This window comes from Macaca fascicularis, chromosome 10 (assembly GCF_037993035.2).
Source record: "Macaca fascicularis isolate 582-1 chromosome 10, T2T-MFA8v1.1".
Classification (NCBI taxonomy): domain Eukaryota; kingdom Metazoa; phylum Chordata; class Mammalia; order Primates; family Cercopithecidae; genus Macaca; species Macaca fascicularis.
The window spans coordinates 61,885,495-61,902,323 of record NC_088384.1 but is presented as its reverse complement, the minus strand read 5'-3'; the positions used below and the strand labels follow the sequence as shown (position 1 = coordinate 61,902,323).

The 16,829-nt window shown below is 50.3% G+C and overlaps 1 protein-coding gene across 44 annotated transcripts in view; it reads right to left on the bottom strand.

Moving 5' to 3' along the window:
- The window catches only part of NINL (ninein like), a 137,225-nt gene that overhangs the window by 45,345 nt on the left and 75,051 nt on the right, over window positions 1–16,829 (bottom strand). For 38 of the 44 annotated variants that reach the window (XR_012419058.1, XR_012419057.1, XR_012419053.1 and 35 more), the window contains 6 exons: window positions 15,908–16,004; window positions 13,426–13,598; window positions 11,429–11,495; window positions 5,312–5,502; window positions 4,391–4,543; window positions 1,612–1,782 (listed from right to left, as the gene is read on the bottom strand). Coding sequence is in view for 33 of the 44 variants with exons in the window: in XM_065522652.1 (XP_065378724.1) it covers window positions 1,612–1,782; window positions 4,391–4,543; window positions 5,312–5,502; window positions 11,429–11,495; window positions 13,426–13,598; window positions 15,908–16,004 (852 nt within the window). In the remaining 11 variants the exon portion in view is untranslated. Of the gene's footprint in view, window positions 1–1,469; window positions 1,783–4,390; window positions 4,544–5,311; window positions 5,503–11,428; window positions 11,496–13,425; window positions 13,599–15,907; window positions 16,005–16,829 lie in introns of those variants that run through there. The other 6 variants (XM_074004597.1, XM_065522663.2, XM_074004599.1 and 3 more) reach the window with 5 other exon arrangements.

Below are 16,829 nucleotides of genomic sequence, written 5' to 3'. Positions count from 1 at the left end.
TGCCTCCGCCTCTGGCTCTCAGGACAGTTGTGAGGCCAGCTGTACAGGTCTGGCTTTGCCATCTTGGGGGACTCAGTAACAGATGAGGTTGGGCCTATGAGGGTCTTGGTCCGTGGAGTTGAGTGGACTGTTTCAAGGGCTGTCTGGGCTCCTTCCTGTATTGTCTGTCTGTGCCAACAGGACATTTTCTCAGGGAATATGACAGAGCCTCCAAGAGTTACAGGGTGCAACTCCAGGAGTCCAGCCTCAGAGAAATGCCAGCATAGCAGCAAGAGGACATCGATGCATATAAATGCTCAGATTTTTCTTTTCTTTTTTTTTTTTTTTTTTGAGATGGAGTCTCGCTCTGTCGCCCAGGCTGGAGTGCAGTGGCCGGATCTCAGCTCACTGTAAGCTCCGCCTCCCGGGTTCACGCCATTCTCCTGCCTCAGCCTCCCGAGTAGCTGGGACTACAGGCGCCCGCCACTGCACCCGGCTAGTTTTTTGTATTTTTTAGTAGAGACGGGGTTTCACCGTTTTAGCCAGGATGGTCTCGATCTCCTGACCTCATGATCCGCCCGTCTCGGCCTCCCAAAGTGCTGGAATTACAGGCTTGAGCCACCGCGCCCGGCCAATGCTCAGATTTTTCATAGGAAAAGTGAAGGGTTGCATAAATTTGCAAGACAAACGGTATGACACCAATTTTGCAAAAAATATATATATATATTGTCAGAATGTATAAATAATATGCATCTCTCATGTGCCAGGGAAAAGTTCTGCAGGACGCCCACCACACCAACAGCTGTCACCCCCTCCAGGGAATGGGGGAGGGGCAGGTAGGCTTTCTTTCTTATTTAATAGGTTTTTGTTCAGTTGACATCCTTTCTAACAATGGAAAGTAATGAAAATAATAAGTCTAGTCCACTGTACCTCGTGAGGCTGTCTTTCCTCACCCATGCTGGGCCCCTGCACACCTCTGCCCCTGCACAGGTGTCACCAAATTGTGCCCAGGGCAGAGCTCCTTCCAAATCTCCAGGGCTGGCCTGCGTCCCTCTGGGAAGCCTGAGCCTGTGAGGAGCTGTGTCCCATGCGAGGACCACATCTTCCCTCCCAGGCAGCCCCAGCAGAACACAGAGGGAAGGGTGCGCCTCCTGACACCTGGCCCATGGCGGGAAGGGCCTGGGGTAAGTGGGTGCCATGGGGGAGAACAGCCCAACCAGCCAGGCAGGGGCTCCAGGAGAGTTCGGGCTCACTCTGAGCTCATCAGTAACTGCAGTGACAGTGGTGCCCAACAGACATCGACATCACAACAGGCAATTTCCTTCCATTCATCTAACCTCCTTGGCCCAACATTCAGGGAAAATGTCTAAGCCACTAAAGGCTACCTTCAAATTGACTTTTTCACACTATCTTTGTATTTTATTTCTTATCCTTTTAAATTATAATGTCCTATATTTTAGTAGCAAAAATTAAAAGATATAGGTTTCTACCTGGACTTCCTTGCATGGCATTCTCTGCACAGAGCACAAACCCCTGCTGGGTCCCTGGCTTGGGGTGCTCCATCCATCCTCCTCTGCAGCAGACGGGCCCCCCAGGTTCCCTGTCCAGCTCAGGCATCACCCAGTTCCAAACCTGCAAGATCTCCCTGCCATTCTGAATCCCCTCTTGGGTCCACATGGCCAGGACCTGATCAGGAAAAGCGAAGCCAGAACCATCGTCAATGCTGGAGAAGAGGCGCAGGCTGGAGCACAGGGACACGAGGGATGAGGTCGTGGTGGTGTGGCAGCCGCTCTCCTCTGGGACCTGCACGTCAGGAAGACTCCCATAGCACCCAGCGTCCAAAGCCTCACGCCCGTGCGCTGCTGATGTGCTCTCCATCCTCCCCAGCCTGTGCTCAGAGGGCCTCACAGGAACAGCTCATGAGACCATCCTCAGCTCTCAGAGGACAGGTCAGAGGTGCAGCCCCTTCACATGACCTCTCCAAGGTCACATGGCTGTGCAGGTGAGAAAGCCGGGACATGCAACCAAGGACCCCGACACCCAGGACTCTGAGGCCTTGCACCCACGTGGCCCAACTGGCCAGCCCCAGTCAGTACACTCATCATCACTTGGAGAGGGACGACAAAGGAGTTTTGACGTTCCACCCTTGAATTCACAGAGGTGGGAGCCTGGCCTCACAGAGGCAGGGGCCCAGAGAGTCCATGCCAGCACCAGGAAAGTCTCAGCTGTGAAAAGAAACCCAAGGCAGGTTGGAAGGGCAGAAGTGCGCTGACCCAGGCAGAGGCGCACACACCCCCAGACCCTCAGAATGCAGCATGGGTGGCTCATGGCCAAGCTGACTTGGCGTTCGACAATGAAGGCAAGCCAGTTCAGGAGGCATCTCCCCAGCCCACACTAAGCACGACCTGTGGGACCTCATGTTGATCATTCTGGCCTTACATGGCCGCCTGACCCCTTTCCTCAGTGCTGGCTCCTGAGTTTCTTCTTTGTCGTTCTCACTGATGTTAGCCTCACTGCAGCCTCGACCTCCTGGACTCAAGTGATCCTCCTGCTCAGCCTCCCAAGTAGCTGGGACCACAGGCATGTGCCACCGCACCTAGATAATTTTTAAATCTTTGAGATGGGGTCTCACTATGTTGTCTCACCTTCTCTCAAACTCCTGGGCTCAAGTGATCTGCCTGCCTTGGCCTCCCAGACTGCTGGGACTATAGGCATGAGCCACTGTGCCGGGTCCTCATTGATTTTTTTTCACCAAGTTTCTAAATTATTTAGGTTTTTAAATTAAATTAAATTAAATTAATTTATTTATTTGAGATGGAGTCTCACTCTGTCGCCCACGCTGGAGTGCAATGATGCGATCTCAGCTCACTGCAACTTCTGCCTCCTGGGTTCAAGCGATTCTCCTGCCTCAGCCTCCTGAGTAGCTAGGACTGCACATGTGCACCACCACACCTGGCTAATTTTTGTATTTTTACTAGAGACAGGGTTTCACCATGTTAACCACGCTGGTCTCAAACTTCTGACCTCAAATGATCCGCCCGCCTCGGCCTCCCAAAGTGCTGGGATTACAGACGTGAGCCACCATGCCCAGCCCTCACTGACTTTAGAATCAGAAACCTAGATTCTCAGGCATACCTACGCCCGGTATAGAATAGCACTACAGGTCCTGCAACACCACTCACCAAATTCAGGACCAATTGCAGCAGCAAAGAAGTATCCAGCCCCTCAGCAGCCATGCCCTGGTCTCCTCAAACTGCAGAGAGACCCAGTATTTGTGCAAGAGATAGAGCATGGGTTAAGGGACATTATCAGGACCAATCCTAGACAGACTCACTGGATCCTCTGGCAACTCTAGATCTGTGTTCCCGCTCAAATCTCATATTAAAATGTAATCCCTGATGTTGAAGGTGGGGCCTGGTGGGAAGTGACTGGATCTTGGAGGTGGATTTCTCACAAATGGTTTAGCATCATCCCTCTTGGTACTGTCCTCGTGATAGTGAGTTCTCTTGAGACCTGGTTGTTTAAAAGTGTGTGGCACCTCTCCCCTTGCTTTCTTGCTCCTGCTCTGGCCATGTGACCTGCCTGCACCCCTTCACCTTCTGCCATGATTGTAAGCTTCCCGAGGCCTCCCCAGAAGCAGCCGAGCAGACACTGGCACCATGCTTCCTGCACAGCCTGCAGAACTGTGAGCTCACTAAACCTCTTTTCTTTATAAATTGCCCAGTCTCAAGTATTCCTTTAGCAATGTGAGAACAGACTAACACAGAAATATTGCCCTTGCTATTCCACAATGGGGAGGATGGGAGGGAGTTTTCTTGCTGGGGCATATCACACCACAGGCTGAGGAGCTGCCACATTCCTCACCTGAGCACTGCCTTCTGTAGCCCCGGGAGGTGGGCACCTGAGCAGCCCGTTCCTCACCTGAGCACTGCCTTCTGTAGCCCCAGGAGGTTGGCACCTGAGCAGCACATTCCTCACCTAAGCACTGCCTTCTGTAGCCCCAGGAGGTTGGCACCTGAGCAGCACGTTCCTCACCTAAGCACTGCCTTCTGTAGCCCCGGGAGGTGGGCACCTGAGCAGTCATGTTCCTCACCTAAAGCACTGCCTTCTGTAGCCCCGGGAGGTGGGCACCCAAACCACCCCCGGCTTACATGTGAGCCTGAGGCTTGGAGAATGTAACTCCCCTAGTGACACACAGCCAGGTAAGAACAACACTGGACCCACCTCAAATCTAAGTGGCTCCAGAATCTACGTCGTGTGGCCTCCCACATACATGCGTGTGTGCATGGCCTATCCAGTTCTTGGACAGCTCGTTGTGTGGTGACACAGGCAGGGAGGGAGTCAGCAGTTTTAGTCACCAGAGAGTGACATCAGTGGTTGCTGGGTTCAGGATTTAACTGTTGCATTTTACCTGGTAATGAGACCAAGGCTTGCTCAGTTTAACTTGAGTGGAACACTCCAGAAGTAGCGCGGGCTCATGACTGAAGAGGCCAAGCTGGAATTCCTCAAGACTCACTTTGCCGTCTCCGTCTTGATCCAGTTTGTTAAACAGGTCTTCAAGTTCCTAAACAAAAGTCCTCATACCTCAGGCCCACCCATAAGAGCTCTACCCAGCTGCCCTCACCGGGGCCTCCCTCCCTCCCTCCCTCTGGTTCCAGGTACCCCACAAGGGCTGTTTCCTTGTCTTATCCAGCCTTAAAACTGTGTAGACCATGAGGGCTGTATTTTCCCAAGGCACTCCCTCCCTCTATCTTGCAAAACCCACAGGCCTTGGTTTCCATTTCACTGTGAGTGGGTGTCACCTGAACTTCTCAGTTCTACAAATGCTTATTCAGTGTCTGCTGGGGCTGGAGCCTGCGGGATGCTGAGCAAGGCCAGGTCCTGCAGTGTGAGGCCCAGCAAGGACACAGGGCTGAGAAGAACTCCAGCAAGGCAGACTGGCCTCCCACCCAGGAGGAGAAGGAACATGGCCACTGGGGAATGCAGACAGGCTTGGGGGTCTTGTCTTGGCTGTGCAGTGGAACCTGGTCACACAGAGAAGAGGGAAAGGCATCCAGGCAGAGGAAGGATGTGAGTGAAGGAACGGGAAGTGCCTGCTACACCTGAGCGTGGCAGGGAGTTGGTGGGACTGGGCAACTCCATCAGAGATGGGCTTTCAAAGGTGTCTGGAGTTTTTAGCTTTTGGCAGAAACGCCAAGAGCCACCAAAGGATTTTAGATTAGAAAGTGATGCACCTAAATGAGTGGCTGAAGGGTAGAGGGGTTTCCAGACCCAAAACTAAACCATGACCATGGCCAGGAACACGTGGCTGGGTGGCCTGCTGTGCCCTCACCTCTTTCTCGAGTCCCCGGAGCCCGATGCTCTGGCAGACCACAGCCAGCTCCTGCTCGCTCAGGTGCCCGCGGCTGCCCACCCCCAGCTCTTCCCACATGCCCCGGATCTGGCTCTCTGGGGTGTCAAAGGAGGGGCTGCAGGACTTCTGGGGGCTCCCAAAGTCCTCGGTATCCCAGGTCTGCAGCTGTCCTGAAGCAAGGGGGGAGTCACAGTTAGACTCTGATACATACACAATGGAGCACAACTCAGCCTTAAAAAGAAGGATGTTCTGCCCTTTCCAACAGCATGGATGAATGTGGAAGACATTACACTAGGTGAAATAAGCAGACACAGAAAGACAAACACCATGAGATCTCACTCACATGTGGGATCTAAGGAAAGAGGAACTCATGGGAGCAGGGTGTAGAAGGGTGGTTACAGAGCTGGGTGGTGGGGGAGATGCTGGTGGAGGGGGGTCACTTTCAGTTATAAGATGAGTAACTTCTGGAGCCCCAATGTACAGCACGGTGACTACAGTTAATAAGACCCGACTGCTTCCTCGAAGTTTGCTAAGAGAGTCTATCTCAAGTGTTCTCAGCACACACACATAACTAAGTGAGATGGATGTGTTAACTGGCTGGACTGTGGTCATCACTTCACAATGTACACATGTCTCAGATCATCACTGTACACCTAAAATATATACAATTTTTATTTGTCAATCACACCCCAATAAGGCTGGGGAGAAAAACCAGCAACAGTTAAGTCCTGTGCTCCAGGCTGAAGCATGCGGGGGACGCACAGCAATGCTGGTCAGTGACTCTGAAATCAGATGGACCGATGGATAGAGGGCTGGATGGACGGACCAACAGAGGGATGGATGGACGGACAGAGGGATGGACAGACCGACAAAGGGGAGCTGCAAAGCACCAAAGGTGGAATTAGGTGGTTGGTACATGGGTTTTTATGACACAGTTGTTTGCACTTCACTCTGTTTACAAATTTTCAAAATAAATGTTGGGGGAAAATATCTGCCTCTAATGGGGAAATTCTTTCTGAAGAGAACCTTCTATGGTCAGCTGTGCGAGCATTTAAAAGAGGCAGAGGGGCTGGGCACGCTGGCTCACACCTGTAATCCCAGCACTTTGGGAGACCGAGGCGGGTAGATCACGAGGTCAGGAGTTCAAGATCAGACTGGCCAAGACGGTGAAACCCCGTCTCTACTAAAAATACAAATATTAGCTGGGTGTGATGGCGGCCACCTGTAATCCCAGCTACTCGGGAGGCTGAGGCAGAGAACTGCTTGAACCCAGGAGGTGGACACTGCAGTGAGCCGAGATTGCACCACTACACTCCAGCCTGGGCTACAGAAAAAGACTCCGTCTCAAAAAAAAAAAAAAAAAAAAAAAAAAAGAAGGAGAGGACTCTATTATTTGTATTTACAATAAAAAGACGAGTCTTTTAATAAGTTAATTTTTGAAAACTTTCTAACTTACACAGAACAAAGAGTAAAGTGAAGCCCAGAGCACCTGCTACTCAGGCTCCACTATGACAGCACCCTGCCACAGGTTTCTTCTCTACCCGCTTTCCTTACGGCTGAAGTATTTAGAAGTATAGATGCTCCCTGACTTACGATGGAGCTACAGCCCAACAACCCCACAATAAGCTGAAAACGTCAAGTCAAAGATGTACTGAATATACCTAACCCACCGACATCGTAGCTGGGCCTGGCCTACCTTACACATCTCAGAACACACTAACCGACAGTGAGGCAAAATCCTCTAACACAAAGCCTATTTTAGACTAATATTATGTTCAATGTCTCATGTAATCTACTGAACACTGTACTGAAAGTGAAGATCAGAACGGTCGCATGGACACTGAAGGACGGCTTCTACTGAATGCATATCGACCTCACACCATCACAAAGTTGAAAAATCGTTGAGTCAAAACACCATGAGTCAGGATCCATCTCGGTTATTTGAAATCACGGATCTCATGTTACTTCTCCCCCACATATTTGATCCATATCTCTAGAAAAAATATATATATTCTTACATCACCACAATGCCACTATCACACCTAACAAAATCAACAGGATTTTCCCAAGCGTCTCGAAAATATATTCTTACAGTTGATATGTTTGAACCAGCATCCAAACTCCTCAGGGTGCCCTTGGCTGTTATTCCTCTCACATCTTTCAGTCACAAGCACCTCTCCCAAATCCCCACAGCCCATGCCTTTTTAAAGAAATCAGACCCACTGTTCTGTGGAATGTTCCACATCCGGATCTATCTGCCTGCTTCCCCGTGTTGTCGTCTAACAAGCTCCTCCATCCTTAACATTTCCTGAAAACCTGAGTTAGCATCAAAGTCTAGTTTGGCTGCAGGCTCAAGTTCATTTGTTTGTTTGGCATAAATGCTTTGCAGGTGGCACTGTGTCCTCCGTGCCTCACTCAGGAGGCACTGGTGTGTTTAGGACTCATCAGTGGGCTCGGGTGGTGGAAGGCCACTTTTCCTAACCTTTGTCTTCAGTCGCTTGTCTTCTTGATGTGTTTGAAGCTGTGGAAACAGCTTGAGAATGAGGACAGACACTGGGTGTCCAAGAGAAAGTGTCTGTGGTGAGCCAGCTGTCCAGCCAGACATGTTCCTATGGTGACCTATGTGTCCAGCCAGACATGTTCCTCCATGCCTCGTCCACACCACCTAGCCCAGAGCGGACATGTCTGCTTCCACCCAACACAGACTTTAGTGTTGCAGTTCTGCTTCAGCGGTCTGGATCTTTCAGGTAGATGAGCCATGTGGGCATGAATGACTGATAATCCCGCTGGTAATAGGAAAGCCACCATCCCCCAAAGGAAGGCAGACTGTGTGCTCACAAATGACACTCTGGGTTGGGTTGAGGAAAACAAGAGGAAAGGGACGGGTAAGAAAAGGCCACCTCCGAGGTCCCTTCCAGCCTAAGGTGCCTGAAATCTCCAAGGAAAAAATGTGAAAGCAATCCTGATACTGGGTTATTTCTCAGGCTGGCAGAAGAGGTCGGGCAAGTCCTCCGAGTTTGACACGAGTGTGTGCGCACTACCGTCTGTCAGCTCTGATCCTGCACAAAGCTTTCTGTAAACTGCTGGGAGGAACCCCAACCTGCTCTCCAGGCTGAGCACTGAAATCACTGGGTGAAAAACAGCCTCCCCCTGCGAGCCCTTCCCTTCGCTGCCCTAGATCTAGACATCAAGTCAAGGATGGAAGACACGGCGGCTTGGCTGACTTTTCTCAGCACATAGGAGTCTCCCTGCTTTGTCCAGCACCACAGCTAGAAGCTCAGGTCAGTTCCCCTGACATTTACTGAGATAAAAGTTGAACAAAGGCCGGGCGCGGTGGCTCACGCCTGTAATCCCTGCACTTTGGGAGGCTGAGGCGGGCGGATCACAAGGTCAGGAGATCAAGACCATCCTGGCTAACACAGTGAAACCGTCTTTACTAAAAATACAAAAAATTAGTTGGGCATGGTGGTGGGCGCCTGTAGTCCCAGCTACTCGGGAGGCTGAGGCAGGAGAATGGTGTGAACACGGGAGGCGGAGCTTGCAGTGAGCCGAGATCACGCCACTGCACTCCAGCCTGGGCGACAGAGTGAGACTCCGTCTCAAAAAAAAAAAAAAAAAAAAAAGTTGAACAAAAAATGGCCCAGGCATTCAAGGACCATGGTCCAAGGGGTGCTAACTGTTTACTTTGGCAGAAATCCCAGGGCAATGCCCTCTATCGAAGCTATGTTTCTGCACAGTCAGCCCATGTGACCGCCTGTGTGGGGAGGCCTCATTAGGGCATCCACTGACTCACATGGAAAAGCCTGGAAAGACAGTGAAACTGCTCACAGGACTAAGGAACACAGACCAGTGCTACTCCCTGCCCTGCATGGTCAGCGGCCTGCCTGGCCTGCAGCCCAGCCCAGGGCAAAGAGAATGGCGGGGCACCCTGTCTGGGGTTGGAGGTTCCTGGGGTACAGGGCACTGACTGGGAGCCACTGACCCTGCCCATGCCTCACCGGTGGGATCCAGTGCAGCCTGCAGCCTGATGACTTCCTGGGATGGCCTCATGCCTCCTGCAAGGGGACACACCCAATGCTGCCACCCTGATCCTTCTGCAACAGGGGGAGATGGGGGGCGCTGGCAGCCTGAAGAGGGCTCTCAGTGTTCAGCCGGGCTCCAGCCTCTCCTCCCCAGTCACCTGCATCCCTGCAACCTGAAATACTAGCTCCTCTCATCACTGCCTCCTCAAAGGCCATGGCAGCCTCCTGCACTCCCCTATACCTGCACCTTACATGCCTGGCTGCTAAGGATCCTGCAGTTTGCTCCCTACACATCCATCAATGCCTCCAGCCTTCCTGTTTCCTGAAGCACATGACACCCCTGTTCTAACTTCTCCCCTCTTTGCCTTCCTTCTTGCTTTCAGCCTGCCCATGTGAGGCAGTTTGGAAATGCGGCTTCCAATTTCTTTGGTACTCTTCGCTTCAGGTCTGTGTCCCTTCTCCTTGAATCTGGTAGCCTTGTGACAGCTTTGATCAATAGAACGTGGTGGAAGGGATGCTTTGTGACTTTGAGGCTGGCCTGAACTCAGTGAGGAAATCCCAGCCCTGTTTTTGGGACAACGTGTCCTTAGGGCCCTGAGCCACCAGGTGAGGCAGTTGACTACCCAGAGCCACCATGCTGTAAGGAAGCCCAGCCACGCTGAGGCCTGCTGCAACCCCTCCGAGGCTGTCCTCAGCTGAGCTCCTCCAGCCCAGACGCATCAGTGACGCTTCATATGATTTCAGACCCAGCCTTCAAGTGTCCCAACAGAGGCCCTAGATGCAATGGAGTCCATTCTAAGTCTCTCAACTTCTCCAATCCTTCCTTGAGCACTGCAGCCCTGCTCCTCGGAGAAGCCTGCAGCAGCGATGTAAAAGCTTGTGCTGTGATCATGAGGGCCTGGTGTGAACCTCAGCTCTTGTTCCCAAGCTCAGCCTGAGCCCCAAGCTGCTCTGAGAGGAGGGATGCTCGGATTATGCCAAGCCTGCTGCAAGGGTTAGCCAGGTTGCCGGCTTCACACCTGGGTAGTTCCTCAGAGCTCAGCGTCTGGCCACCACGCTGATCCTCTCACACCCACCTGTCTGTGGGGCCCCTTTCTTCACTCCTGCGGGCATCAGGTAAGTCAGCAGTCACTTCTACGGAGTCTTCTGTTTTTGCATTGTTTGCATAGGTGTTGGTCTTTTCTATCCAAAATACTCTGGGATTCACAATTAATATTTTTGTTCGCTTTTTAATGTCAAGGAAGTATTATAGGCAAGCACAAGATAATTAAAATTAAAAAGAAGTTCTCCTCTCCCAGAGCCTTTGTTCCTCTCCCCAGGGGGATCCACTGGGAAGTTTTTTTGTCTAGCTTTCTGTCCCCACAACACATGTAATGCATGTCACTCCAGAAACGTGGTGAGGGAGCTGAAGTCTCGATCATGCCCCTGCATGCAGCTTCTCTTCCCAAAATGTCAGATCTTGCAGAGGGCACCACGGCAGCACGGATGGTGAGCCTTCCCTGTGCGCTGCACAGCGCTGTGAGGCTGCACCCTGTGATTTGCTTCTGTGTCCCAACTGCTGGCCTTCTGCTACGTAAGGCTCTAAGCTCCAGGACCAGGTATTACACTCCATTTGTGGGACAGATGAAACCCTGGTGGGTGCTAAGAATGCCCCTGCACAGCAGGGGAGAGGCTGTACCTAGCCCAGCGTACCAGAAAGGAGGTATAGGGGCAGTCTGAGGTGATGGGGCCAAGCAAAGCCCTCCTGCCTGAAACCACAGGGCCATACCTGCCAGCTAGGGTCACAGCGGTACTTGCAGACCATGAAGTGTGACAAACCACACTGCTCCCTCGGCCACGGGCCTCTGCCCCAGGGTCTGACCTTGGGAGAATGAGGACCGAGTGATGGCCTCACTGCTGAGATGATGACATTCTGACCACTCCTGGAGAAGGAGGAATCCAGCGGGACACAACCCACCCCACGCATTTCCCAGGATATTAAACTTGTGGTGTGTACTGCCCAGTGACCCGGCTCTTCAGCTTTCAAAGCTCTGGGCAAAGGCAGAGTGCACCAAATGCGAGGCTGAGGCTTTACCTTGTGCTTCGAATAATTCATTCTGAGCTTCTTTAGTGCTCTCGGCCTCTTCATCTGACTTGAGACTCTGCAGAAAGATGCAGAGAGAAGGCTGTGAGTTCCAGGGGGTGCTGCTGGGGACGGAGCACCGGGAACAAATAGAGCAGGATGTTTGGGGAAGTGGCAGACGGCTGAGTATGGAGTCAATCCCTCAGAGGAGAAGCCCACCCCCACCTTGGGGCTGCCCTGCATGCCAGCTAGCAGCCCCAGGTGAGCCCCGCCTAGCAGCAGTGAGGGGCTGGACCAGGGAGACAGGGGACACGCCTTGTTCCGCACGCTCGGGCTCCTCAACATAAACCCATTCGTCAACAGTTGACCCTGCAAATACAATCAAACACTTGTGTCCAGCAGCAGAGAAGCCTGTCCGCCTCTGCATGGTGATGATGGCGATGGCTTCAGACCCAGCACTTGAAAGAAGCCAGCCCTGCAGCCACAGTCAATCATTCAGTCTCGGGACACATTCTCCATAAGAGGCTTGCAACGCGCCTCTCTGCACCTTTCCCTCATCAACCACATCAGTTCAGCAAACAGCCGCAGGGTGAGAGAGCAGGTTTCTGTATCCCTTCAAGGGCTTGGGATAGCACAGCACCTGGTAATCACCTCACACCCCAGCAGCCTTTGCAAACCTGCACCCAAGACAAGAGCCGGGGCCATCAAGAAACGTGCGACTTAAGTAAAAACCTCGTGCTGCAGTGACTGCGTCAGCCAACCAGAGTCAAAGTCTGCTTTTGTCCGGGTGTTGTGTGTCCCCACAAGTGACTGTGGAATGGATGCCTGGTGACCAAGACTCTGTATGCTTCAAAGCTGGCACTGGCTTTGACTGGGGAGAATCTGTGAGTTGGTGATAAATACTCAACCCCATTTTTTGAGTTCAACTGCACTGACAACCCTAAAGGCGGCTTTCCCCGCGTTCAGGTTTTGGGAATCAAAGATGATTTAAGAAGCAGAATGGCACCAATGAAGATCCACCACAAGGAGGAGATTCACTATCTCTCCATCCCTGAGGTCCAAATTTTTAAAACAGAACGAAAAAGGAATATTCTGGATTTACTGGCATCGCCTAGATGTCACATACCCCTGAGAAAAGAGACTCTAACATTTAAATATATTTTGGTTGTTTTTCCTCTTTGCCTCCACAAATGGTGAAGACAAATGGTAAACAAGTCCACTGGGGCCCTGACCTAAGAAGGAGGTGCTCCTGATGGAGGCCCACCTGGCAGACGCTGACGGTACAGAGAGCAGGAACCAGGAACATTTTGGAATCATTGAAAATGGTTCAACCCAGTCCATGATTAACTTACAAGCTGTGGACCTGCCCCATGGACATATTTCTTAACATGAAGCCCCACGAGACTCTGGCAGCCATCTCCTGGGCCCATCCCCCTTTCACTGGGTGATCCCTGCATACCAGCCACCTGCAGCAAATGACCCAGGGAGCCTGGGGGACAGGGAGGCAACTTCCAAGGCCCCAGGAGGCATTGGCTCATACAGGCCAGTTGTAAGTGCTGGGCCTCAGTATAACTAAGTGTTCAAGATAGGCAGGGCTGGGGGTTGACACACTCACACTCCTGACCTCGAGGCTGTTTCAAAAAGGCATCTTCCCTTTTCTACTCTTAGCACGTTGACCCTTCACTCCCATGAAGCCATAAACATTGCCTTCTAGAGTTGGTGGTGGTATCGGGGAAAAAGAGATATTGTACACAAAGGATTGATGCACAAATTCTCTATTGCACCAATTCAGGAGAGAATCCTGTGGCCAGGACTGTCCTGAAGACAACCAGACCCAATTTAAATGAAATGGCATTCCCCAAAGTGACCAAGCTTCTGGTGACTCAAGGTGCCTGAAGAGTGCCCTGCCCTCCCCACATCTTGTGATCACGTGCTACAAACAGGGATGAAAGGAAGCATTTGTTATTCCCAACACTGGGCAGCTGGGGTGGGAGAGGGGCCTGACCCACCTCCACGCTCTCCAGAGACGCTGAGCGCCAGAGTTGACTTTTCAGGCTGGCCTGGGTTTGCTGCTCGGGCACGTGTCTGGCTTCTGTGGCAGTGTCACATAGCTCGGGCCGGCTCCGACGGCCGTACCACTTAGAACCATTCACATACTTTGGAGGGATGGCACTGGAGGCAGCTGGAAAGAAAACAGGAAATTTGGTGGGAGTCCTTTATAGCAGTTATGGGCCCGTGCAGGCCAGCAGGTACGCTCTGAGAAGATGCACACTCAGCACCGAGTGCGCCTCCTAAACACGCACTGCTCTGCACATAGAAGCCTCTGGAAAGACCCGAGAAACAGTGAACAATGGCAATTCTATGCCTTGGTTGGGAGACTGTGAAAGCAAGGGTGGGGAGAGGAGGACTTTCCCCTAAACTCTATCTGCTATTTACAGTTTTTCAAGCATATTTCGCTTTTATGTAATGAAAAACTAATAGGAAATCTAGCTATCTATGCAAAGGAGCAATAAAACCTCCAAAAATCCAAGAACATATATACCTGACTCTCAGTAACCTGACTGAACACGATAAATGTCAGCTGACAATAAGCAGGGTGACCAGAATATCTCTCACCCCACTGGGACAGAGTCATCATGGGCCTGATTAACAATCACCCCAAGACAGCAGGCACCATCAAGGACTGGCCTAGCACATTCTCACCAGAAAGGTCTGAGCATATGGGAGGTTAATATGGTTTGGCTCTGTGTCCCCACCCAAATCTCATGTCAAATTGTAATCGTCAGCGTTGGAGGTGGGGTCTGGTGGGAGGTGATTGGATCATGCAGGTGGATTTTCCAATTGCTATTCTCATGATAGTGAGTTCTCATGAGATCTGGTTGTTTAAAAGTGTGTAGCACCTTCCCCTGCTCTCTTCCTCCTTCTCCATTCATGTAAGACATGCCTGCTTCCCCTTCACCTTCTGCCATGATTGTGAATTTCCTGAGGCATCCCCAGCCAGGCCTCCTGTACAGTCTGAGGAACTGTGAGTCAATTAAAACTCTTCTTTAAAAACAAATTACCCAGTCTCAGGTAGTTCCTTATAGCAATGTGAAAACAGACTAATACAGAAAATTGGCACCAGGAGTGGAGCACTGCTACAAAGATACATGAAAATGTGGAAGCAGCTTTGGAATTGGATAACAGGCAGAAGTCGGGACAGTTTGGAGGGCTTAGAAGAAGACAGGAAGATGTGGGAAAGTTTGTAACCTTCTAGAGACATGTTGAACTGTTGTGACCAAAATGCTAATAGTGATATGGACAATGAAGTCCTGACTGCAGCAGTCTCAAATGGAGATAAGGAGTATACTGGGAACTGGAAAAAGGTCACACTTGCTATGCTTTAGCAAAGAGCCTAGTGGCATTTTGCCTCTGCCCTAGAGATCTGTGAAACTTTGACCTTGAGAGAAATGATTTAGAGCATCTGGTGGAAGAAATTTCTAAGCAGCAAGGCATGGAAGATGTGCCCTGGCTACTTCTAACAGCATACGCTTATATTCATGAGCAAAGAGATGATCTGAAACTAAAATTTACATTTAAAAGGGAAGCAAAGTGTGAAAATTTGGAAAATTTGCAGCCTGGCCATGTGGAATAGAAAAGAAAAATCCATTTTCAGGGGAGGAAGGAACTCAAGCCAACTTCTCTTCTCACCTGGGGCCTCAGTTTCCTCATCTGAATAACTGGTATGGTAAGTAATGCCACAGGATTTCTATGAGGGTTAATTGGACTCTTTGTAAACGTACACAAAGCTCAATGCCATATGCTCACACAGAAAACCTCTGTGTGAGCCTGGTCCCTTCCACTTTCTCGTCCTCTGCCCCAAACCCTGTGACAGCCTTATCTACTGCCGCACACCCCTCCTGACCAGGACATCCTGCTGTGAGACACGAGGGAGGCGCTCCCTCTGTAACACACTAATCAATACCACAAACACAATACCCCTGCAAAAGGGAAAGAGCCACCCCCATTTCACACCCTCCTGACATGGGGCCATCTACAACCAAGAAGCAGGCCACCATGACCTCAACACTCCAGGCCTGGGTAGCCCTCCCTCTGACCTCGCCCACAGCCTGTTACCATCCTGGCACCCTGAGGCTGGAACCAAGGCCAGGTGGCTTTCCCCAAGGATGCCACTTCCACTTAGGGACATAGCCTGTGTCCCAGCAGCCCTGTCCCTGTAACAGGATTCTGATCACTTACATCAGCACAGTGCAGTGTTATCATCCACGGCGGGCACAGCATGCATTATTATATGACACCATTTCACAAATAAACAAAGGAAGAAAAAACATCAAGTGTTTTTTCCAAGTCCATATACCTTGTGGGTGACAGAAAGTAAGGTAGAATTCAGTTTTCAGAACTGCTGGATTCTTTCATTAGAATATTACACTCCAAAAGTTAACAAACAAATAATGAAAAGAAAATATGGCCAATAGGATTAAATCCTCTTACCTGATTCCAAAGAACTACTGTCTTCATCTGAGGGGCGAACACCAGCATTTGATGACAACACAGCCACAAAACCTTCTTTAAATTCCTCAAAGTTAACCTGGGTGAATTGAAGGTGAGAGAGGACAATGTCACTTTCAACAGATCACACATTTCATATGCGAATCTTTTGGATTTTCTCTCAGATAGAAACATATTATTATTGCCTTTTAGAATGAGAACAGTCATGTTTTCAAATATTTACTTAAGATTTTTAAAAATAGAGGAGCATGATAAGGAAAGTAAAAGTGGACCAGAATCCTACCACCAAATAAACACTATCAACAATTTTGTAAATCAAACAACATAATTAGGAAAGAGGGATCTGATGACCATGAAACGTTACACATAAGGTGAACGCCCCCATGGTGTCCCCAACGCCATCAGCACTGCAGAAGGCCTCTCCACCATGACCCTTCCCCCTGCATCTCCTGAACCTTACCCTGACTTTTATGGTGACAGCTTCCTTGCTGTTCTAGACCTCATTTGCATGCATGCCTACAGCTTAGTTTCATTTAGCTTCTCTGTGTCCTCAGAGGCTTCGCTATGGTACCCATCTGAGGAGGGGATTGCTGGGCCATAGAATGTGCCAATAGGCATATTCCCTTGGTGAACTGAACCTTTTATTGTAATAAAATGCTCACACTCTTTAATTCAGTAAAGCTTTTCACTATAAAGTCCATTTTCTCTTTTATCGAGAAACTACCCCAGCTTTCTTTTGGTCAGTATTTACATGATATCTTTTTATTGAACTTTTAATTCCAATTTTTTATATACTTTATGTTTTAGATATATCTCTTATGAATGGTAACAGTTGGATTTTGTCCAATCTGACAAACTCTATCCTTCAACTTAAATATGTAATCTAATGACATTTAACGTGATT